General features: G+C 50.3%; 1 protein-coding gene and 1 pseudogene across 6 annotated transcripts in view; both read left to right on the top strand.

The window, feature by feature from the left end:
- NPAS2 (neuronal PAS domain protein 2) overlaps positions 1 to 25,019 on the top strand; it is a 180,841-nt gene that overhangs the window by 121,128 nt on the left and 34,694 nt on the right. For all 5 annotated transcript variants that reach the window (XM_079941231.1, XM_079941233.1, XM_079941229.1 and 2 more), the window contains 3 exons: positions 2,502 to 2,591; positions 13,752 to 13,872; positions 14,863 to 14,976. In XM_079941231.1, the coding sequence (XP_079797357.1) occupies positions 2,502 to 2,591; positions 13,752 to 13,872; positions 14,863 to 14,976 (325 nt within the window). The remainder of the gene's footprint in view (positions 1 to 2,501; positions 2,592 to 13,751; positions 13,873 to 14,862; positions 14,977 to 25,019) is intronic.
- On the top strand, positions 861 to 2,044 carry LOC307196172 (protein Njmu-R1-like; annotated as a pseudogene). Its single transcript has one exon. The product of its transcript is annotated as a protein Njmu-R1-like (transcript).

The following is a 25,019-nucleotide window of genomic DNA, read 5'->3' as shown; positions in this document are numbered from 1 at the left end:
CGTGAGCGTATTACGTCCTCAAAAATTTGTTTTTGGGAAGGTGGACTTTGCTTTTAATCTCCTCCATCTCATCACTGTGCCCATAGAGCCAGTTGCCAGGATGACCCCATTCTCTGCTGAATAGAGTCTGAATTTTAGAAATCACCTTTCTCGTGTGTCTCATGAGAGCATCGTGAGCCCCTGATAAGGAATCTGAAAACAAAACAGTGAGTCTGTGAGAAAACATGGACGGCCTGTATCTCTTCTCTCATGAGCACCCAGAGCAGTGCATCTAGCATAGAGCAGGCACTCAGTAAAAACGTCTCAACAAATGAATTTTCCGGTTATTTTGAAATACAGTTGGCCCTCCGTGTCTGTGGGTTCCGCCTCTGAGGTTGGTTGAATCTGAGAACGTAGAGCCCACGGATATGGGGGCAACTCTAGGGACTTAAGCATTCGTGGATTTTGGTGTCTGCAGGGGTCCTGGGACCAGTCCCCCACGGATACCGAGGGACAGCTGTTCTCATGGGTCTGGTTGAGTTACACAGCACGTCCCCATTGGTCCTTACCTTTCCCTTTGGTGGATTCATGTGAACGTTCTCTACAGACACTTCCTTCAGGAGGTCTTTCTATGGCAATGGATGTAAGCAGAGGTCTACGCCAACCAGCAGGCACAGTTTTTCGTTTTTTTAACACCTCTGTGAGGTCTGCTATCTTAGTAAATGTTTACCAGTGAACTCAGAGTGATATTGGGGGTAGGACAAGGACTGTAAAATATCACTGACAGCTTTTAATGGGTCACCGTGATGGTTCTGATTCGGCCCAAAGGTACGCTTATCATTAAAACTACTTAGGTACAGGGCCGTTCACAGGCCGCCGCCATGCTCCCCTCCTTGCAGGAATCGCTGGATGGAGGTGAGGGGGGAGCGAGAGAGCAGCGAGGAGGGCAGCCCCACTGAAGAGCGGAGACTCAAGCCACTGCCCAGCAGCCGCTACTGTGTCTGCAGCTACCGTGGAAGCAGGTTGGCACAGCAGCGAGCGGACAGTGATGGTGGAAGCCCACGTGGCACAGATGCAGAAACTCCCTCCGGTGATGATTTCAGCCTCTCCTTGGCGGATACTAATCTACCCTCTGAAGTGGAGGCAGAGCCGCACAGTTTCATCGCTAAGCATCTTTCTAAGGGAGCAGTCTTTGAAGGGCTGGATAGTGTTGCATGAGTGGAGCTGAGAACTCCAGGTTACAGCATCAGTTGTTACTACTGCCTTTTCCACAAGAAAAACTGCTTCCCTAAACAGCGACGACGGACTCCGAACATAACTCTTGAGTATACGGTCTGCCTTTTAGGAGGGTCTGAAAAAGGACTTGAGCTTTTCAGGCTTGAATTGGACAAGCATATTCAAGGGCTGAAAAATAACAGGAACTGTGAGGAAAGGGGTGGGGAGAACCGCATACAGTCCTACCCGAGCAGCTGTTTTGAGGATGCTGAGCCACCAAAGGGTGGCTCATCTCTTTCAGAAGAAGCTCACCTTTCTGCTACATGCTGCTCTGAGTTATACTCCTGTTGAGGTTAAAGAATCAGATGAAAAAGCAAAAAGAGACCTTCTCAGGCTTCTGAGTGTGGCCAGTCTCCAAGGCCTTATTCACGAAGGCACCATGACGTCTCTGTGCATGGCCACCACGGAGAAGCGGCGTAAGTCCGTGATCATCGACGCTAGTAGCTCCCAGCCTCAGTTCCACGGCACAGGAAGCAACTGGTCTTGAGAGGATGGAATGCAGGCTTTTTTGAATGGTGCTGACGGAGGTAACCCTTTTCATTTTCGGCAAGTCCTGGAGAACTTTAAACTAAAGGCCATACAAGACGCAGATAATTTGAAGAGATTTCTCTGGCGGGCTGAAATGAATCATTATGCTTTGTTTCAATGTTTCATGTTCCTAAAGAACTGTGGTAGTGGAGATATCCTTCTGGAGATCGTTAAAGTGGAACACGAAGAAATGCCCAAAGCCGAAAGTGTGGTAGCTGTCCTCAAAGGATTTATGAAAGAAACTCCTGCCCAAAGTTTTTGATCACATGTTTTGAGATGATTATATTGTGAAGTTATGCAGGCCTTGGTGTTTGAAATTGCAGTTGTTATAACTGTCATAGGATTGCTATTTCAGATTATTTGAAACACATTCTAGATTTTTTTCATTTTGTACTTTTAAGATTAAGCTTAATTAGACATTTAAAAAAAAAAACTAGTTAGGTAGTTTCCATGGCTAAATTCTGTTTCATGAAACCAGTAGGTCCCGTTTTTCACCAAGCCTTTTTGTGCTTTGCAAGCAGTTTGCCTGGGCTAGACAAATTCTGTGTAAGAAACCGCCTTGTGTGCCAGACAGAAAAATGTGCTGTGAGGTTAGTCGTGAAAATATTTGAAGGGTTACGAAATAAAGTTGGCAACCTAACCCGGGGTCCTTGGCTTCGATGACCCTCTCGTCCGTGAAAGCATGACCGAGGAGCCTTCACCTGTTGTGTTTTCCGCAGGCATTAGACGGCTTCATCATCGCTGTGACGACGGACGGCAGCATCCTCTACGTTTCTGACAGCATCACGCCTCTCCTTGGGCATTTACCGGTGAGTTTCTGTTCTGATGGCCTTTGCCAGTACGTGTGATCCTCTTTCCTGGAGGACCATTCAGATCTCAGAGCCGGGGCGCTGCAGGTGTGCGGGAATCTGTGTGTAAGGAGGGTCAAGGAGTGCCCTCCACCGGGCCGAGGCCAAGCTCGGAGGCTTCCTGAGGGAGGCGGGTGCAGGCCTGTGTCATCCTGGAACAAGCAAGACCTGGAACGGGGGCTGTGGTGCAGGTCCTCACTCTCCAGTGCCCCAGAGACCGCCCAGGAGCCGTGAGCCCACAGCACAGTTAGCAGAGCTCAGAGCCTTTACGGAGGCTGACAGACACCTGCAAAGAAAGACAAGGTCCCCTGAGAGCTGGTGGACGGATGTGCACCAGACGGCTGGGGACAGAAGGGGGTTTGGGGGTCGCTGGAGATGTAACTGAGATGCAGTAGGTTGTAACGCTTGCTGGTGGTAAGGGTTCAGTGCCAGGGATGATGGTGGGAGGGGGGAGTGAAATACTCTGGGAAGATGTTGTTGGACCAGGAAGGACTTGAGAAGCAAGGAGGGTCTGGGCAGGAGGGCAGGCTCTGCCGTCGTGTCCCAGGGAGCCAGGTGGGGTACGGAGAAGGGCGAGTGCCGTGTGGTCCCGGGCCCTCGCCCCCATCTACCTCCCTCCCTCCCCTCCCTCCCCCCTCCCCCCTCCCTCCCCCTCCCTCCCCTCCCTCCCTTCCCTCCCTCCCCCTTCCTCCCCTGCCTCCCTCCCCTCCCTCCCCCTCCCTCCCCCTCCCCTCCCTCCCCTCCCCCTCCCTCCCCCTCCCTCCCCCCCTCCCCCTCCCTCCCCCCCTCCCCCCTCCCTCCCTCCGTCCCCCTCCCTACCTCCCCTCCTCCCCCTCCCTCTCCCTCCCCTCCCTCCCTCCCCTCCCTCCCCCTCCCTCCCTCCCTCCCTCCCCCTCCCTCCCCTCCCTCCCCTCCCTCCCTCCCCCTCCCTCCCCCTCCCTCCCTCCCTCCTCCTCCCCCCTCCCATCTTCCATCACACTCTCTCCTCTCAGCCTGAGCCTCACGGGCTCCCTGGTCCCCCCGTCAGGATGCTCTGACTCACAGAACAGCACCCGGCTGGTGGAGGGTCCACCTTGGAGGGCCCCTCGGAGGCATCTGGTCAGCCTTCCATTTCCCACCACACCATCGTTTATTCCCACAGAGACCGATCTGGAAGGAAGCTTGTACCCACCTGTGGGACTGATTGGGCTAAAACGTCCTCTCTTCTCTCTCCTCCCAAAAAGCCCCGCCAAACTGCTGAGCCCCCACCCCCGACTCCCACACGTGGGTGGATGCGCGGCCAGGACACATGAGGAGGGTGGTAGCTGCCCCGGGGGCCTGCTCGTAGGGAATCGCTGGCCGGGTGGTGCTGGAGGACCGTGGTGGCCTCTCCCAAGCCGCACCTGCCCGGGAGCGCTGTGGCCTCGCTGTGTGGGCAGCTCACCCCCCGCTCCGCCGGCGGTGACGACCCCAGCTTCCCTGATGGCCCAGGATTCCACATCGTCCTGGATCATTGTTTTCCTCAGAAGCCACTCCCCACTCCCGTTGCTGCTGCAGACGATGCTGTGTGTAGATCAAAACCACCGTCCGTGTTTTTCCTTTGTGGGTCACTGTGTGTTGTAGCCCAGAAAAGCATTTTTTATGTTGCAAGGCAGATACCTTTGCATTACTCTGAATCCATCTGCCCTTTGTGGTTCAGCCCATTTCCAGGGTGCATGAGGCTGGGGGTTCTCTCCTCTGAGAGCCGTCAGAAGAGGCTGGTTCTCACTCAGCCCTAAGGAGTCGGGAAAGCAGTTTCATCTTGATTTTCGTCTCATGCTGGAGTAGTGATGAGACCGCATCAGATCACAGCTTCTCTGGGCTGATCTGAGGAGGTGGGGTGCTCCTTTGGAGGGGGTTGGGTTTTGTACTGAGTGGACGGGATCAGGCAGTGCGAGGCGCTGATGAAAAGCAAACAGGTGTCAACCCCGGAATGGCCTGGGAGTGTGGCCAGAGCTGTTTGGGGAAACAGGATTTGCAGTGTTCTGATTTCTCCTCTTGGAATTACCTGATGACCCAGTTGCCATACGTGGCAGAGCGAACTTAGTAAGTTGGGGACTCCGATTCGAAATTCTGGAGCAACTTAGAATCACCTTTATGAATTGTTTTCTTAGCTGGAAGGGCCAGAGAAATGGCCCTTCCAGAGTAAGAAAATGACCCCAACTCTCATTTGTCAATGCCCGACCCATCTGAATGCTGATGAAGTGCCTGTCTGTGGACCCAGACACACACCGAGTCAGCCCTCACGCTCCCCAGCGGGGGTGAGGCCAGGACGGACGATCTCCACATTAACTCCTGCTTACTTGTAGCTTTTACCCAAACCGTCATCTTCTTCCCTTTTTACTTACGATTCGCTGTATCCCTGCTAGTGGGTGGACAAGAAACCTCCCTGGTGCCCATCACACAGCTGCCCTGTCACCTCCACTTGACAGAGGATGAGACCAAGGTGTCCCAGCCAACAAGGAGCAGAGCAGGGCTGAGGCCAGGCCCACTGAGCGCAGAGCCCAGACGCGCCACCACTCTACCTAGTGCTTTTCTGACGCTGAGGACTTGGGTTGCCATTTAGGAATTCTGCTTTCAGTTTAGTTCACTTCAATTCAAACTTGCTTATTTCTCAGTACAAGCCCAGGACGTGTCCACAGACAATGCAGTGATTCAAATGGCCCATATGAGGTTCTTTTTTTTTTTTTTTATAAATTTCTATTGGAGTATAGTTATTTACAATGTTGTGTTAGTTGCAGGTATACAGCAAAGTGAATCAGTTATACGTATACATATATCCACTCTTTTAGATTCTATCCCCATGCAGATCATCGGGGAGTATTGAGTAGAGTTCCCTGTGCTATACAGCGGGTTCTTATTAGTTATCTGTTTTATATATAGTAGTGTGTATATGTCAATCCCAGTCTCCCAATTTATCCCTCTCCCACCCTTTCCCCCTTGGTAACCATAAGTTTGTCTTCTACATCAGTGACTCTATTTCTGTTTTGTAGATAAGTTCATTTGTACCATTTTTTTAGACTCCACATGTAAGTGATATCATATGATATTTGTCTTCTCTGTCAGACTTCAGTCAGTATGACAGTCTCTGGGTCCATCCATGTCACTGCAAATGGCATTATTTCATTCTTTTTTATGACTGAGTAGCGTTGCATTGCATATATACCACATCTTCTTTAACCATTCCTCTGTTGATGGACATTTAAATTGTTTCCAGGTGTTGGCTATTGTAGATAGTGGGGCAATGAACTTAGGGATGCATGTATCTTTTCAAATTATAGATTTTTCCAGATGTATACCCAAGAGTGGGATTGCTGGGTCATGTGGTAGCTCTATTTTTAGATTTTTAAAGGTGCCTCCATACCCTTTTCCATAGTGGCTGTATCAATTTAAATTCCCACCAACAGTGTAGGAGGGTTCCTCTTTCTCCACACCCTCTCCAGCATTAATTATTTGTAGACTTTTTGATGATGGCCATTCTGACTGGTGTGAGGTGATACCTCATTGTAGTTTTGATTTGCATTTCTCTAATAATTAGTGATGTTAAGTATCTTTTCATGTGTCTCTTGGCCATCTCTATGTCTTCTTTGGAGAACTGTCTGTTTAGATCTTCCGCCCATTTTTTGATTGGGTTGTTTGTTTTTTTTGATATTGAGCTGCATGAGCTGTTTGTATATTTTGGAGATTAATCCCTTGTCAGTCGCTTCAATTGCAAATCCATATGAGATTCTTTAAACCTTAAGGGTTTGCAATTTTGTTGAGAGATTTCATCTGTTAAGCCATTAAAGACTAATAAAAAGGTAGCCAATATTTATTGAGCATTTACTATGTACCAGGCACTATTAAGAGTCCCTTCTATGCATTAATATGGTGAAAGCACTTAGAAGGTCCATTCTCCTTATACTTATTGGTCCTTACGATGACTCTGTGAAATAGGTACTTACTCCTGTTCACAGATGAGTGGACCAAGGCACAGAGCAGCTGAGGTCCCACAGGCAGCACGTGGTGCGGCTGGGATTTGAACTGGGACACTTTGACCCCAGAACTTGGTGCTTACCCACCACTCAGGCATCTGCATGTGACAGTGAAGCTGCTCTCTGGTGGGGTGGGTGTTGAGCAGAGGTGGGGTGAGGACCTGGAAGGCAATGTCCTGTCTCGTGGAAGAGGCAACCGTCAATCGAGGCATGGCCGGCAGAGACAGCCCGCTGGAGGCCAAGGGCCTCACAGTAGCAAGGACGCCCCCTGTTGGCATCACAGGCTGGCATGCCAGGCGTTGGGTCCCACCGCGCCCCGTGTGGCCAGGGTTTGGGGGACCATTGGCGATTGGGGGGGGCGTGGGGGAAGAGCAGCAAGAATTCCTTTCTTCTTCTAAGTCTGTCAAAAGTCTCAGTATCTCTCTCTGTGTATCCTTCCTGCCACTAGAAACTCAGACACTCCAAAATTCACACGATAGATTTTTGTACAGCAGTGTCCTGATGAAAGATCCTAGAGCTTGCTTTTCCAGTTTGACAGAGAAAAGCTAGAAGAAAATAGCTCAAAGCAGAAAATGATGTTAAGGGAAAGTCACAACTTACCCGTGGTGGTGACGCCAGTACATTTTGGCATCCAGAATTAACATAGGCGGTCAAGGCAGAGACCTGCCCGGCAGGTGAGCGTGCTGATGGCAGAGATCCAAGGGGCGGGCGTCACACGCCTTGGACGTAATTGGGAAAGAGCACGGCCGAGGCAGAGCCAGTTGACACCCACAGCGGGCACGGTCTGTGTTTCCTGTTTGGACGTTGATTTTTTAGAACATTTAACTTCCCGGATTGCTTTTCCGATCTGTTAATGAACGCCATGTTGGCCTAAGGAGCTGGATCACACTTCGCTCGTCAGGCACAAGCCCTGTCCCCAGCCCCGAGCCGATACCCACGTGCCCGAATGCTCACTGAATGAGGGACTGGGTTTGCAAGTGGGGCTCCTGCATGGAGAGCAGTTGCAAACAGCTTGGCACAAGTGGGCAGGGCCTCAGAGTGAGAAATACAGGCGTGGATAACACAACTTCCCCCCACCCCCGCAAAAAAAATCTAAGGCACAGAGTGACTATAAAGTTGGAGAAATCTACTCACCAAAAAAATACCTCTGTGTAATGCTGTTTCTCCAAGTAGAAGCTCTGGCTGGAAGTACAAGGTCAAAGGGGACAGTGGGCCAGGTTCCTGGGGCAGGGGTCACAGCAGGGAGAAGAGGTCACAGAGGAGGAAGACAGAGCGCCTGGCTTATGACACGGTGAAATGCAGCAGCAAGTCCCTGGCTGCGCAGGGCCTTCCAGGAAGCATCCCTCTGCCCTCCGTCACCCACCTGTCCTCACCTGCTGGGAGAACCCACCTGGTCCAGGTCAGCTTGTCGGAGGCTTCACGTCAGGGCGGACCTGGGTGGATGCTCTGTGTAGGAGGGGCCCCAGTAGGGAGGGGTGGCTGCAGCTCAGGGTTGATCACAGGTTCAAAGGGTCCAGGTTGCCAGTTAGATTGGTTTGATTTTTATGTGCCTTTTGATCTTTCTGTATCATACCTGCAGAGCCGTGTATAAAACGTAGCTTCCATTTTAAAACTAACGATAAGGTGAGCGCAAGCATACATGTAGCTGTCACCGAGGGTATGAAACAGAGCATGACCAGGCCCGCAGAAGCTCCTGTCTGCTCCTTTCCCATCACACCGCCCCCTTCCGCATAGAGATGACCATTTCCCCATCATCGTGTCCTTGCTTCTCTCTGCAGTTCTGCCAACTTTTAGTTCATCATTAATCCCTGTAATTTAGTACGACCTTTGGCTTAGCTTTATGTAAACAGAGTTGTAGGACGTGTACTCTGGTGCACTCTCCTTCCGCTCAGCTTTGCTAAGGGATTCGTGGTCTCACACCATCCAGAGTCGCTGTCGTGGGTTTGTCCTCATTGCTGTAGACACATGCTACGATCCCTGCCCCCAGGCCAGTGTGGAACTCTGAGAGGGTGTGTCTGTGGATGTCTGTACGTATTTCCTGATGCACATCTGCAAGCATCCTCCAGAGAGCTGACTGTGTGTAAGATCGCTGGGTTGTGGGGTAGGAACCCGTCGTGCTTACTAGGTGATACCGCGTTGTTTCCATGGTGATGGTACCACTCCACCATCCAGCAGCGGGGTGGGGAGTTCCAGCTCGTCCATTTCACCAGAACTTGGTGTTGTCAGAACTGTCAGTTTTTGTGCGAAGGCATCTCACGGAGTCTCGATTTGCTTTTCTCCCAGCTGATGGTGTGGCTGAGTGTCTTTGCATAGTTTGTCGGCCGTTTGGATTTCCTTTTTCTGTGAAATGCTCTTTCAGGTATTTTGCCATTTTCCTACTGGATTGTCTGCGTCTTTTGTGTCATGATCTGTAAGCGTTCTTTCCACGCTAGTCCTCTGTCGGGCATGGTTTTAATCGCATCCTCGTCACTCTGCCCTAGGGTGACAGGGATGGCCAAACACACAACAGCCAATACTGGACAGGTGAGACGGTGTATTAACTGACGGTGTGTTAAGCACGTGTACTTACGGCCCCAGGGAGGAGCGTACCGCGTGCCATGCAGGGACGCACGGGGGCTGCACTTGGGAACAGGGTGAACAAGCAGGGGTGGTGTGGTAGTAGCAAGAGGGTGGGGTGCCCCCTGGTTCCCACAGAGGATGTGATTGGCTGGCAGGGCACTGAAACCCACTTGCAGGATGAACAGTAACTGCGTCTGGTCCTCTGCAGCCCCAGCAGTAAGGAGGCTTGTTAGCCAGGGGACCTTGTCAGTGGCAAGAAGGAGCTTGCCGTTACAGTGGGGAGGAGAACTCTGGTTGGTCCAGTCAAGACCCTCGATTTTGCCAAATGACGAGGCAGCATATCACGCTGACCCTTCCTTCCGGGCTTATACCACAGGTCTGTGTGCCGCAAATATCTGATCTCGCTTTGTGGTTTGCCTTTCCCTGTCTTCAGGGTCTTTTGATGAGCAGAGAGAGTCTTTAGAGTTGGTCCTTCTTCTACCTGAATTCATTCTTCACTCCTCCCGGGTCGAAGCTATCGTTATACTGTCTTCGGAAAGCATCCCTCTTTGGCCGTCAGTTTGATTCTGAATCTAAACTGAATCAAAGCAGATGACGTATGCCTCCCATGCCCCGGTCGTTCGGGAGCCCAGGGCCCTCTCTGCTTGCTGAGCCCAGTCCTGCCTCTTCTCGACATGAGGCTTCTCACCGATCCCCCTTCTAATCGTGGCCGACACAGATCTCCAGTCAGAATTGCCGGGGCCCCTCGGGGACATCCTGAACTGGACGTCCACACGGCCCGCTTCCAGCTCAGCCGGCCAGTCTGCGGACTGCTGTGCAGGCTCATTTAACTTTGCTGACGCAACTGCACCGGTGCCGTGGGTTCAAAAGACAGAGAGAGGAATATGCTTCCTGTCTGTTCACATCCTCCCCAGGCTGTCCCAGGGCCTCCGGAGAAAAGGTAGGAGAAGTGTTGTGGGGATTTAGAGCAGGCGTCTAGTGCAAAACTCAGAAAAGGGCCAGGTTCTTGACAAAGTAGCCAAGGGCATAGCAACAAGTTTGGATGGAGAACCTCCCGCCTCCAGCAGGTCAGTGATGTTCCTGATACAGTGATTCAGCTGTGAGGATGGTGCCTTCCCTCCCTTGTCTCTGTAATTGCCATGATTTTAATAAACAGAGCTCAGCGCATTCCAGGGACAGTTCAGTTGCAGATATAATTTACTCTCCTGTAAGCGCTAGGCTTTAAATTCTCAAAATTTCATTGTTCGTGTTGGTTTCCAGCACAGGGAAATGGCCTAATGGGAGTATAATAGCAAAGGCATAGCAAGAGCTTGTTCTTTGCCAAGTGTGTTCTCAGCCCTCCTCGTGTGTCAATTCATAATCCTCATGACCCCCGCCTCCCTCCAGTGTTCGTCTTTATTCTGTGCAGAACTTGTCACCTGAGATGCCCTGTGACCTGCCAACCGTGTCCCACAGGAGCAGCGAGGCCAGGCGGCCCCCCACCCTGCGCTCTGCCACCCCCTCCATCAGGGAAGTGGGCTTCTGACTGGCCCTCCGAGAAAAGACCATGTGGTGACGGAGTTAGCATTTTCAAGTATCTGAAATGTCTTTAAGAAGAGAGAGTACTGTCATGTGTGAGCATTAGTCATGTTCTAAAAAACTAAAGGGATTGGGCTTAAAATAAAGTCAAGAACATCAGAAGGAACTTGGAGAAAAAGCCAGAATGAGAAAATGGTAGCACAGCTAGTGGGGGGGGGGGATTGCGGAGTATTTGTCCACAGAGATCCAAACAGGGGCCTCCAAGCAGGGAGCCTGGGGACCCCCAGAGCCCCTCCTTCCGCTCCTGCCTGCCCTTCCCCAGCCACCGAGCACATGCTTACAGTCCTGGAACCGTGGCCGCAGGAGGGGAGGGACCTGCCCCCTTTGCCGTGCTTCCCTCCGGTGCCGGGAGCCGCGGCTGGCACACGGCGCCCTGAGTCGGTGTCAGTCGGATGGTGGTGTTGGCTGAGTCTTCTGGACGCGGCCCCTTCCTCTGTGTCTCCCCTTCCCCGGACCTGTTCAGACTTCGACCACCTCTAGCCTGGCTCCTGTGCCCCCTTCCTCCCCAGGCCACTAGAGGGTCCGAAATACAAGCACAGTCCTGCCCCCCTTCCTCCTCCACGTGCCCCAGCGGGTCCCCTGGCACACAAGCTCAGCCTTGACTCCTCTGTGGGCTGCTAGCCCCGAGCCCTACTGCCCTTCCCCACTCCTCCCCCACCCACTGTGCTGTCAGGGCTCCCACCCTCACCCCCATCCCCACTTCTGTGTGGGCTGTGCCCCTGCCTGGAGCAGCCGGGCTGCCTGGTGGACACCACCTTGTCCCCAGACACCACCACCCCCGCCGCAAGGATCCCTCCCCATGGGAACCGTCCCCGGGAGGCTCCCCTACCCCGTCATTTTGGGTTCTGCACCCCATGCTCAGAGTTCTCCAGGCGCCTGGTTTTTGCTTCCATCACAGCACTTGCCATGTTGTTCTTTCAGTTCATCAACATGTTTTTCTTGAAGGCCAAGCACCATCTGATGTCAGGGGTACAGGGGAGAGGCAGGCAGGGGACACACGTTATCATGGGAAAGAACAAGAAAGCCTGGAGTTGTTTCCTACATGGTTAATGAACCCCTATCACGCCTGGCATCTGCCGTTGTGCCCTTGTATCGGCCGCTGACTCAAAGCAGCTCGTGTCACCCTCACAGCCTCGTCATCTTCCCGTCAAGCAGAGTGCAGCTTGGAGGGCAGAGCTGGCTCTCACCTGCCTCGCCGGCCCTCCCAGGGCTTACTACGTGGTCACAGATGTGCCCTTCCCCAGTGGGTACAGATGACACGGGCGCAGCGGCCAGAGGAGCAGGGGCAGTGGTCCTCTTCTGGGTGAGGGGCTGTCAGGGCTGCTTTCTCAGAGGAAGGGACTTCAAGGCCAGGACTTGAAGGCAGCGCGGGAGTTCCTGAGCACAAGCAGAGGGTGCAGGATGCTCCAGCCTGAGGGTGCAGCCTGAGGGCGGCCCAGAGGAAGAGGAGAGCCAGCAGCCCGGAGGAAAGGCAGTTTGGAGGGCTGGAGACGGGCTGAGAGCGGAGGCTGTGCTCTGCTGAGCCCGACTAGTGAACTGGGGAGCTAAGGCTTCATCCCAGGAGCAGCTGGAAGCCCACGGAAGTTTGTTTTTTTAAAATATTTATTTTATATTGGAGTAGAGTTCATTTACAATGTTGTGTTCGTTGGCAAGGTGGTGACTTGGTCTGATACGAGACTGCTGGCAGATAGCAAATTGGACAGAGACGGAAGGTGATGTGGGAAGGCCAGTTTGGCCAGTTCACTGCCCAGAGGACATGATGGCCTGGACTAGGGTAGAGGCCAGAGGAAAAGGAGTGAATGGATCTGAGGGAGTTCGAGGAAGGAAAATCTCACAGCACTGAGACCCTGTTTGGATGTGAGGACGACAGGGAGAGGTCAAGGATGCCAGCTGGGTGTCGGGTATGGGCAGGTGACCGCTTGACAACACCACACATGGGGACAGAGAACACAGCGGGGGGAGGAGATAATGAGGACATTGGGGGTGTATGTGGATCTGGGGTCCCCAAGTACATCTGGGAGGCAGATGGGATGTGAAGCCAGGACACCCAAGAGCGAGTTGCCTTGGCGTGCACATGAAAGGGTGTGCACAGACGGTGTTTGAAGCTGTCGGAGGGGGTGAGTTTACTGAGGGATAGAGAAGCGGCTGTCTCCTCTCTCCCCACCGTGATCCCCAACCTGCACCGTCCAGTATGGGGGCCACCGGCCACATGTGGTGACTTAAATTTCAATTAAAATAATTAAAGTTAAATACAATTAAAAATTCTGTCTTCAGGGACTTCCCTGGCCGTGCAGTGGTTAGGACTCGGTGCTTCCACTGTCGGGGCCCAGGTTCAATCCCTGATGGGGGAACTAACAATCCTACAAGCTGTGCGGTGCGGCAAAAACAAAATCCAGTCACACGAGCCCTGTTTCAGGTGCTCGGAAGCCACGTGGCTGGTGGCTTCCCTGACGGCCCGTGTGGGTTACAGACCATTTCCATCATCACAGACCGCTCTGTTGGATAACACTGAGTCTGGACTCCATTGTATTTATTTTGTCCACGGGTGCCCAGGTCCTCAGAAAAAAAGTGCAATTCCTTTGATTACAGACCTTTAGAAGTAAACAGCCGTTTGCTGGCCTAGAGGTCGGAAAAGGAACCCGTGGGCTCTTCAGGGGCCTCCATGTGCGTGGTTGGCCTCGAGCTGGGGCTCCCCGCCAGCCACGCCGCCCCAGCCGGAACACGGGGGTGTTGTCAGCACACGGGGCTTCGATGCGTGTTTGTCTGGCTTGAGTCTTAGTTCCTTCTCAGGCCCACGGGCAAGAGCACGTTTGCATTTGAACAGGTGAACCCTTTTAGATGACAATTCAAAATTCCAGAGTCTTCACAGAAAGTCAGGTCTGGAACTTCTCAGTTCAGAAACCAGTTCTGAATTGTCACGAAGTTGCAGCCTTTGCTTTTTATTTTTCGTCTTTGTGGAATGTGTGCCTTGGTTCTTTCTTTTCTTTTCCAGTCGGATGTCACGGATCAGAATTTGTTACGTTTCCTTCCAGAACAAGAACACTCAGAAGTCTACAAAATGCTTTCTTCCCATATGCTTGTGACGGACTCCCCCTCCCCAGAACACTTAAAATGTAAGTTGAACTTCACTGGTTTTACGAGATAGAAAGACGAGGATGTCACTTCTGAAAGGAGGTTAGAATGAATTAAGAAGGGAGGACTAATTTTAAAAATAATTTTCCTTGTGACTCAGAACATTTCCAAGATCCGTAGAGGTATATTTTAAGTTCAAAGCTAAAACCGGAGTTTGGAATATGGAAGACGTTGAACTTTTATGCGGAAAATTTTAAAGCACAGAGCTTAAGAATAATAGCTTGTTTTGCATGTAATACAAGAGATCCCTTTTTCCCCCCCACATGAGAACCTTTTAGTAATAAACGGTACAAAAATAAGTGAATAATCTTCTTACTTTGGAGGACGCTGTGAGGCTAGATTTGTCTTTATGATACTAAGTAACCAACTAAAAACTGAATAATTAGGTCAAAACTCCAAATTCTCTTCTGAGGCTGTCATCTGGTTATTTATATACATTTGCAGGTTTTATGGAATTTTAAAGTTTTTGTCAAAATTGGCGACCTGGATAGAAAGCTGGTCCGGTCACCTAATGAAACGTGTATTTTGACGGCAGTAGCAAAGGTGCCTTGTACTTATTCAAGCCTTACTCCGTTTTCCGTGAATAATGTGTCCCATTGTACATCTGATTTTCCTTCAGAGCAAAGTGGAAAGATTAAATTAAGGAGAGCAGCTCTGAGCAGCTTTATTTTAATATACAGTATGAAAACAACCAGAACTAATTAAGGCGGACAGAGCCAACCACAGACATCTGTGAGCAAATTAAGACTAATCGGGTCCGAGTATAGAATGCAAAACATCTATAAACTACAGAGGGGAAAAACGTGTGTTGCAGAGGTTATAAAATCATGTCTGAAAGTCAGTCATAATGAGAGAAATAGCCCGGCCATGTGTTGACCAAACCCTGTGAGTTTCACAAGATGCGGCTTGTTTAGTCTAGAATCACTGTAGAGCTCTCATTCCGTTTCTCCTTTTTTCCTTTAATGGCCCAGCTGACAACGACTTAGAATTTTATTGCCATCTTCTCAGAGGCAGCTTGAACCCAAAGGAATTTCCAACTTATGAATACATAAAATTTGTAGGAAATTTTCGCTCTTACAACAACGGTAAGCGTTCATTGTCGTATGATTGGGGCAGTGGCTTTTCTCATGCAAACGTGCACGTAGGGGCGGGAGGGAGGGGCGCATATGTGCTTTCCATATTTGCATTTGGATTTCTGTGTTCCCAAGATGTGTTTTCTGTGCTCCTAAACGGTACCTCCCATTCGGGAAGAACATGCATCCCCACCTGTTTATGCCAGCACATGAAGTCCCAGTGAGAGGCACCTTATTCATTTATTTATTTTCAGGCTAATGGAATAGTTCTATGCTGTGAGAAACAACTTACGGTTAATAAAGAACGGGCTCAGCCTACACACAGCCAAACAGGGTTTCATTGTGACATGAAGATCCCTAACCTTGGCGTCTGCATTTTTTTTTTTTTTTTTGCGGTACGCGGGCCTCTCACCGTTGTGGGCTCTCCCGTTGCAGAGCACAGGCTCTGGATGCGCAGGCTCAGCGGCCATGGCTCACAGGCCCAGCGGCTCCGCGGCATGTGGGACCCTCCTGGACCAGGGCATGAACCCGTGTCCCCTGCATCGGCAGGCGGACTCTCAACCACTGCGCCACCAGGGAAGCCCTGGCTTCTGCATTTTTATCCTCCTTTTTACGGAACTGCTGGGAGCCTGTTTTCATAGGTCTAGTCCATGGACCTTCTGCTAAGTCTGGCCCTAATGCACAGGACATGGTCCTTTTATGAGGAGCCAGCCATCTCCATTAGATGAATTATCAGGCAGCATAAACCAGGCAGTAAAATCTTGCTTTCTGTAATTACCCAGATAACTAATTGTCCAAGACCAGACTGCAACTCTCAAGCAGACTTAAACACTCCGTTTTACTTTTTTTTTTTTTTTTTTTTTTTTTTTGCGGTACGCGGGCCTCTCACCGTTGTGGGCTCTCCCGTTGCGGAGCACAGGCTCAACGGCCATGGCTCACGGGCCCAGCCGCTCCGCGGCATGTGGGATCTTCCCGGACCGGGGCACGAACCCATGTCCCCTGCATTGGCCTGCGGACTCTCAACCACTGAGCCACCAGGGAAGCCCATCCGTTTTACTTTTGACCCAGGCAAAATGGGGATGCAGGCCTGATGCCAGAGATTCAGAAACACAAGTCCCAACACGCAGCCCCACTGGGGAGCCCGGCACAGAGTGGCCAGTCCTCAAAACCCAACCCAAAACACCTAACTTTGAAAGCTCTAACATTTCATAAAATAGCAAAGATGGGGCAGGGGGAATAGAAGGAAGTGTTGACAGGGAATGGTAGAAAGAGAGAAGAGGGGAGGAGAAAAAATGGCAAAGGGAAACAAATACAGAAAGGTGAGCCACGGGAAGGAGGGGGTGCGCCGGTGGGTGACACGAGGGAGTGGCTGCTGGCAGCTGACTCGCGGCGCTTCGCTTGCTGTTGTTTAACTCTGGACCCACGGTCCAGTCTGTTACCCCCGTCGGATGAGTCCTAGAGTTTCCATTAGAAGCAGCCGAAGTAACGGCACTGAGTCCTAATGACGGTCCCTGTTGTATGTTATTTGCGTGCATGTACATGCTCTGCTTAAGGGGCTCCAACTATTTGCTGAACAGCTCGATCCTCCAGGCCCCGTGTTCAGGGCTGACGCCTGGATGATGGGCTCCCTGGCCAACTCGGGGCCCTTTGCGGAAGCTCCCCGCCTAGGGCTCAGGGTGCCCGAGTGGTTGGGAGTGGTGGCAGGTCAGCCTTCCCAAGGGGCCCCCTAAATCTGGGCAAAGCGGGATGAAGCCGAGACCTGCCCGTGTCTAATCCGACTCACCTGAGAGGCTTCCCTGAACCTCATGAGACACGTGTGTGATGAACCACACGACTCAGTAAAGAAACTGACCTAAGGGGTACCTCGTGGAAAACTCCACGTGGTTCCAGTCCGGTGCTGTGGTTCCCTGGGTGAGGCAGCCTGTTACCGTGCAGATTCTCAGATGTCCCTGGAAGATTCTAGTTCAGCACACCTGAGGGCGCGGCTGGGACTGAGCAGTTGGAAAACAACCTAGGGGTTCTGATGCAAAGGGTCGTGGACTTTGAGAAACACTGCCCCACTGTAACACTACATGGCATTCCATAGGAATTTTAATGACACTCCTCTTGCTCATGGTGCCAGGCACCTCTATCCTTGAATTAATATAAGCAGTGGTTTGGAATTTGCTTAAAATGTGTACCGTGGCCATAATGCCAGCTGCTGGGGTAGCAGCCTATCCCAGTTGGTCGCCTGCAAGGAAGGGTCCCCAGAGTGCCGAGACTGTGGGAATTATGGGATGCTGCTCCCACGTGTCTCCGTGACAACAGCACACGCACTTAATGAGGGGTACCGGGTTGTGATTGGCTGGTGAGCAGCGTTATCCTGGGAATGTACATTTCCACGACTCTCATTAAGATGCTACTGGATGTCGCTTTGAAGCTTCCTGTCTTGTCTTTTATCACGTTTTAGAGGATTTCAAGGAAATAGGCAGGCTTCATTGTGAATACCTGAGACTTTTTTTTTTTTTAAACCAGCAAGGCTTTATTTTCTCTTCAAGTTGAGACAGTGTTTGTTTGCCTGAAAGAATGTGTGGAAGTTATGTGTGATTTTTTTTTTTTTGGTGGGGGGAACTGTTACTGCTATAAACACACGGCATTGAAAGTGGAAGTTTTAAAACCAAGAGTTTAAAACCAGAGTGTCTTTGCAGAGCCTGCTGAACAAACCAAAGTGAGGGGAGCTTTCTTGAGACAAGAGTCTCCAAATGTAACTGTGGACAAACTGAACTATAATTCTCACTTGGATTAAAACAGCCAAAAGTGTCAGTCAGATGAGTTTCTAAGATGGAACCCTATGAAGTCACCAACATGCAACCATTTTTGGCCGCTAAAGTAAGGTTTAACATAAGAAATCATTCAGATTTGATTCTGTAGGTTTATTTCTCAATAAACGTGGAATGATGGGATCATAAAAACAGCTCACCTTTTAGGAGTGTTTCCTCAGTGCCAGGCCCTGGGCTCAGTCCTGACACTGGTTGTCTCGTTGAATCCTGGCAGCAATCTCATGAGATGGTCCTAATGGCGTCATCCCATCTTTTTTTCTTTTTCTTTAATGGAAGTATAGTTGATTTACAATGTTGTGTTAGTTTCAGGTGTACAGCATAGTGATTCAGTTTTATGTATATATGTGTATATATATGAATATATATATTTTTCAGATTCTTTTCTCTTATAGGTTATTACAAAATATTGAGTATAGTTCTCTGTGCTGTACAGTAGGTCCTGGTTGGTTATCTGTTTTACATACAGTAGTGTATATCTATTAATCCTGATCTCCTAATTTATCCCTCCCCCACCCCCCTTTCTCCTTTGGTAACCATAAGTTTGTTTGCTATGTCTGTGAGTCTGTTTCTGTTTTGTAAATAAGTTCATTTGTATCTTTTTTTTTAGATTCCACATATAAGTGATATCATATGATATTTGTCTTTCTCTGTTTGACTTACTTCACTCAGTATGAGATCTCTAGGTCCATCCATGTTGCTGCAAATGGCATTATTTCATTCTTTTTTATGGCTGAGTAATATTCCATTGTGTAAATATACCACATCTTTGTTACCTAGTCATCTGTCAGTGGACATTGACGTTGCTTCCATGTCCTGGCTATTGTAAATAGTGCTGCTATGAACATTGGGGTGCATGTATCTTTTCAAATTATAGTTTTCTCCAGATATATGGCATCATTCCATTTTTTTGAATTTTTGAATTTTATTTATTTTTTTATACAGCAGGTTCTTACTAGTTATCCATTTTATACATATTAGTGTATACATCTCAATCCCAATCTCCCAGTTCATCCCACGCCCGCCAGCCCCTCCGCTTTCCCGACCTTGGTGTCCATACATTTGTTCTCTACATCTGTATCTCCATTTCTGCCCTGCACACCGGTTCATCTGTACCATTTTTCTAGGTTCCACATATAAGACCTCATTCCATCTTAACAGAGGAGGAAACTGATTCATAAAAGGGTTAAGTCTCAAGTGCACAGGTGGGATGTGAGAGACCCAGATTCAGAGCCGTTCTAGCCCTGAACTCATACTCTTAACCTCAGGCTTTGCTGCTTCCCACAGATCGAGGTGGCTATTACACATTTAGATGCAGACCCAGGCCTCTCCCCGGCGCCTGGCATTCTGTTGGTCCATGATGTCTGTACCTGTGCACATCACGTGTCCTGCGCCCATGTACCAGGCTGTTTTAAGAGTACCCTAGATTTGTTTTAAATCAAATATGGTAAGACACACAGACATGGAAAGGACTGTGATGAAGGAAGAGGTTTATGCTTACAGATCCCTAGAAACGATCACAGCACGCCATGCAGGGCCACACACGGGGGCACCAGGATAGGCCAAAAGCAGAGGGAGCTCAGGAAACGTGGGCAGAGGCCTCTATTATGGTTTCTGCAGAAAAGAGCAGGCGAGGCAGAGTAAGCAGGCTTGGGTTTGGCTGGTTTGAATAATGACAGCAGGCTGTCGGGTGTAAGGGCTGCCGCTGGTTGTCTGGCCCTGGGTGGGGAGCGGGGGCGGGGATTAGGGCAGGTGGGTAGTGGCTCAGAGTGTGAGAGCCTGATAGAGGGGAGGGTGCGGGGTGTGAGCTCTGGATGGGTTGGTTTTGCCTCTGAAACGTACACTGGAAGTGAGTTGTTTACTATCTCTAGGAGTTGTCTGACCCTGGGAGGAGCGGTCCCTCTAGGGTCAGCACGGCCCCAGATGTCCAAGCATCAGATCCAGAAACATGATTATTACACGAGCCACCCCGTGCAGATTCCCCAAGGTCCCAGGCAGGCACAGGGTAAGGAGCAGTAGGTAAAGGATAGAAAGTATGACCGTGAACATCAGTTTTATTTTCTTTTTTTTAAGACAATTTTTTATACAGCAGGTTCTTATTAGTTATCCGTTTTATACATATTAGTGTATACATTGTCAGTCCCAATCTCCCAGTTCATCCCACCACCACCCACCCCCGCCTTCCCCCCTTGGTGTCCATACGTTTGTTCTCTACATCTGTGTCTCTATTTCTGCCTTGCAAATCAGTTTTATTTTCATAAAATACCTGCTCATACTTCAAAGAACTACGCAGAAAACCCTACTTTGGTCCATTCCCATGAAAAGTCCTATCATTTCTGTAGGGCTGATGAGTTTGAGGAGTGTTGTCTGATGTCTTCTTGTTTGATGCCTGTCAAGAGGAGATAATGGATTGGAAAGGATGGGGAGCTTTACTCACCTGTGGACTCATTGCACCCCTTCCTGGGCCCACACGGTCTGTGCCTGGCATATAAATAAGTGCCCAATGGACTCAGGTTGACCTACACTGAGGCTCAGTCCTCAGCCCTGGATGCACAGGTGGAAGGGGGCAGATCCAGGGTTCAGGCCAAAGACTTCTGACTTGTGGGGAAATAACGCCCTTCCCTGGGAGCTGAGGATGGAGCATGCCTTAGCTGAGCCCAGAGCACACTCCAGCGAAGGGGCAGCAGCTTCCTGGAGGGCTCCCACCACTTCCTTGTCCCTAAATCCAAAGCGAAGATGAAATCCACTTTCGTACACACTGGGTAAACTGGAGTGTGTTACTTTCTGTTGCCCTGTGAACTGTCTGCACTGGCAGGCCTCTGGAGCAGTGCTGAGTGGTCAGAGAAGTTGACCCCTGGCCTCCATTCACTCCCCACTGACCCCCTCCCACCTGGGGTCTCAGGGTGCTGGGAGGCCAGTGGCCCCCTTCCTGATGTCTTTCCCAGGCCCCTCACTCGGGAGCCCCCCCAGAACTGTCGTTGACACCCTCTCCCGGCCTAGAGCTCATCTCAGCGACCCATCTGATAGATAGATGGGAACCCAGGCTGATAAGTGCTGGCTGCTACCCCAAGCTTACATCCACGGGAACCCTTGGGCCTTAAGCTGAAAGGCCCCAAGCTAAGTGTGTAGGCTGCAGGGCAGGGAAGAGAGGGTGGGACGGAGCCAGAGAGGAGGCGCTCACACCACGTAGACGAAGATGCCGTCGGCTTCGCCTGCGCAGATCCGTCCGGCCCTATGACCCTGGGAGGCCGGGGCGGGGGAGGACAAAGCGCCTTTGCCCTTGTTGACGGGCTTAAACTCTCTAATTGGATGTTTCCAGATTCACCCATCCGTTGTGCCACCTTATCTCCCCCCCACACACACTCCTGGGCACTGGGACAAACGCACCAACCATTGCCTAAATACTTGAGCAAAATGGAATTTCCCTACATCTGTATCCTTACGTCTTGGTCACTCCTTAGGCTTCCATCATTTGCCACAGATGTTCTAGGGGACGGGAGGGCAGACAGGACTTCCCATCTTTAAGCTAGATTTTTCATCAGTGTGAAGACGTACGTGTCAGGAAATGGGATGAGAAAGTAGTTTTCTTCGAATTGTTTCACTGCGGGACAGTTTCTGTCCTGCTCTGTGAGAAGCTTCCTGTAGGAATCTAAGCTGGGATATGGAATCACATGTCTCATCCTGTCCCCATAAAAAAGCCCGCTCTGACCCCAGCCATGTGGCCTGGAGCCCCGGGGTGGACCACTGGTCAGAGCAGCCCCTGGGCCACCTCTGCTCCGCCCACTGTTTCCAGAATAGAGTTGCAACAAAATTACTTTATTTGGGGCTATGTTTGTCTGCTAACAGATTTTTTTTTTGAGCTTTCGAATAAATACACCCCCAACCCAAGTCAGGTAGCCCCAGCCCTACAGTCTGATCGGGAAGGAACCGTCCAGATGATGTTCACAGGCATAATGAACAGTCCTAAGAAGGGGCAGCTTGAAGGGGTCCTAAGAAGCAGGTCCCCGTTCCTCAAAGAACTTGGTGTCTGGAAGCAGGCTGTCCTCTCTGTGAGCCGACCTCCGCCCCAAGACTTGGATTTAAGCGCGCATCTGACTGAAATCCAGAAAGCAGTATTTCAAAAGTGGCTGGTGTGCTTCCAAGTAGGTCACCCTCGGCAAACATGCTGCTCTGGGCTTTCCAGAAACCACACACCAGAGGATAAAAGTTTCCCTGCCCTCACTTTACCTACTCACCTCTAACCACGCAACCAGATTTGAAATGCTGGCAGAAGCGGACGCTTTCCAGCTTTCAACCTTGATGTCCTGTGGGATTGCCGTAGGTTGCCTCACTTTACGGCTTTGGCGTTTTTGGTTTTTTTTTCCTGAGCTGAACTAATTGAGACGTCTCAGTGAAGGGAACCAACCGCACGCCCACCAGGCCTCACTGGGAGTGGGGACGTGAGTTTCGCCCAGAAGGACAGCTTCATGGAAGGAAGTCTGATCTGTCTGTCCCAGGCCCCCGAGAGTAAGAAGCAGAGTGTCCCTGCCACCCAGACGGGGATGCGCGGCGTCCTTCTCCAGCAACGGTCATTGCTGCCGGATTAGATTGCAGAGGAATCACGATCACAGTCAAGAACAAACTGTTACCCAAGGGCATCGTTCTGCATGAGCATCTATTAAAATGGAGGGGTGAGGAACGGTCAGACCTTTATCAACCCCATCTTCCTGCTTGTTTCAGCCCGGGAGCAGGGAACTTTTGCCCGGGTTGTCCGATAATTGTGATAAAAATGTGCACAAGATATCCACTTGGAGGAGGGGACGAGGGCCTGTAGGAAGTTCAGTCTCCTGAGGATCCAGTAGCCAGGCCCTGTGGACCAACCGTCTGGGGGAGATCTTATCCCCTCACAAGCTCCTGGCCCCGACGAATACTCATTTTAATTGATGAATGCCAGGGCAAAGAAGAAATTCAAGTAAGACATGTATTTTCCCATTAGGGTGATTTTTTTTTTTTCTTCAGTCCAGCACATTGCAAACCCCCAGCTCCCTCGTGTGGCTCTCAGCCTTTCTCCGACATTGTTTTTTCCGAATGCCAAACAGAACTGGCAGAAAGAAAAGAAGAAGCGTGTATTACCCCAGCAAGATGGGTGGTGGCCCAGGCTAAAAACTGCACGGGATTATCTTGCTGCCACTCTCCTAAGAGCCCAGTCACCCGGCTGGCTTTTCACAACACACCGGGGGAAGGATACTGTGAAGAGAGAGAAAGAGAGTCTGGAAAGAGTGCGTAATTAGAGATGATTTCTCATGAAGGTGCAGAAAATTACTTTTCCCTCCACATTCTAACACTCCATGCCGAACATTTTGGACATTTATCGCAAATGAAATTCAGGGACTTCATTCTTCCTTTACAAACCTCCTCATCAACTGTTTCACGTCTTCCCAGACACCTACCGGATTTGTTTTTCGTTTGTTCCAAGAAGGGCAGAGAAAGCTATTTGTCTCTCTCCTTGTGGACTGTTAGTGTGTTTTCCTACAGCTGTTGCGACTAATTTATCAGCAGGCCATCTCTGATCAGAATACTCCATTGTGTGGGCCTGATGGCTGAACCGATGCTGAGGAGAAAAAGTTACCTCTTTCTCCATTTATTCCCAGTTTGTGCTGTTGGCTGACCTTCCCTGTCACCATCCCTGCCTCTCCCTCCATCTTTCCTATCCCTTTGGAAGCCCGTCCTCATACCCCCTGGGGTCTCCCTGCCCCCATGGTATCCTTATCTCCTCGTCATGACTGATGTGGGAGCGCACCTCTGTCATCAGGCAGACTTGGAAGCCAGCCCCGGATGCCAAGTGAGACGCACCTCATCCTTCTTATCCTCCAGAGAACCTCTGGGATCTCTTGGTTTGGGCCCAAGAATGCCAGCCCACGCAAAGTTCTTTCGGGATCTCTGCAATCAGAGGCTTCAGTGATGAACGATCTGGGAGTAAAGAAGGGAATCCGTAACCCCGTAGACCCTTTTAACATCCTGCATCTCCCCAAGCACGAGGCCCACGACGGGCGCTTGACTGTCTTCCACGGAGTGCTTTGCAGCTGGTTCACATCCCGTCTTGCCCAGGCGTCCTTCTGACCGGTGTTAATGCATCAGGGGGCAGTGAGTCAGCCTGAGCCTCTGGAACCAGAACCGTGTCCGTGGGCCACCTTCCCACTGCGCGCCAGCCACCGGCAGTACCAGGCTGGGCTGTGGAAGGGAAGCCACCTTGGGATCTTAAGGTCTGCTTATTGGTTGCTGGCCAGGATCAGAAGGTCTCTTCCCGAACTAGGCTTTAAGCCGTGAGCTGGAAGGTCATCTCGTGAGAGCATCGTTCAATAAACACATGTTGGACGCCTGCTGTGGGGAAGACGCCCACTCAGAGCTGGAGACAGACGCCTCGCCCCTGTTCCCGCGTGGGGAAGGCGAGTTCTTTAGTTTTGGGAAAGCCAAGGTCGCTTCTTCTTTTGGATACTATAAAAGCTATGTATTCACTCTACACAGAACATGTAAATCACTAAAAAGTATAGTTTGGTGAACGTTTTCTCCATTCCAGAACATACTAGATCAGTCAGGAATAATGGCTCTCTGTCTGCCTCGAAATAATCTAATTATGGCTCCCAGAGTCTCCTTTACATCTGATGCAAAGTAAACTACTTATTCTGGGGATTGTGTCCTCATATGTGTTTGAGGAGGGCAGAGGTAACAATTAAATATCTCTCTAGTGTCTTGCAGTCCCTGCACGATAAATCAGTTTATTACAGATTACAACAGATAGTTTTTCATTATTTGTATTAATGGGATGCAAACACATACTGGATCCTTTTACATGGCAAATAACCACAAAATTACTTATCTTTGATAGTATATTGGGTTTTATAATGACACAAGATATAAATGTTGTAAAATATTGTTATGAATAATACACCTCAAACAAAACAGTGAGGCCGCACTGTAATGATTCACTAGATTGTGCTCAGATCACTTTTGAGTAACTCTGGGGGGCTGGGATGGGAAGTGTGTCAATAGCAAGCATTCATCACTTTTGTTGGTTGTGAGTGTGTGTGTGTGTGTGCACGCACACGCACGTGTGCACACGCATGCCTGTTGGGTGGCGGGGAAAGGAAAAGTCTGGAAGCAGTCAGAGATCTGATAAGATGGGGCTGTGCTGCAATGAGTGGTTAATCCTTCTGAGAGGCTAGGGAGGCCAGTTGTAATTAGATCTATTTTTTTCTATGA

Source organism: Stenella coeruleoalba (assembly GCF_951394435.1).
Source record: "Stenella coeruleoalba genome assembly, chromosome: 13".
NCBI lineage: Eukaryota > Metazoa > Chordata > Mammalia > Artiodactyla > Delphinidae > Stenella > Stenella coeruleoalba.
The sequence above is the reverse complement of the archived record's forward strand: the minus strand, read 5'-3'. Positions and strand labels throughout refer to the sequence as shown.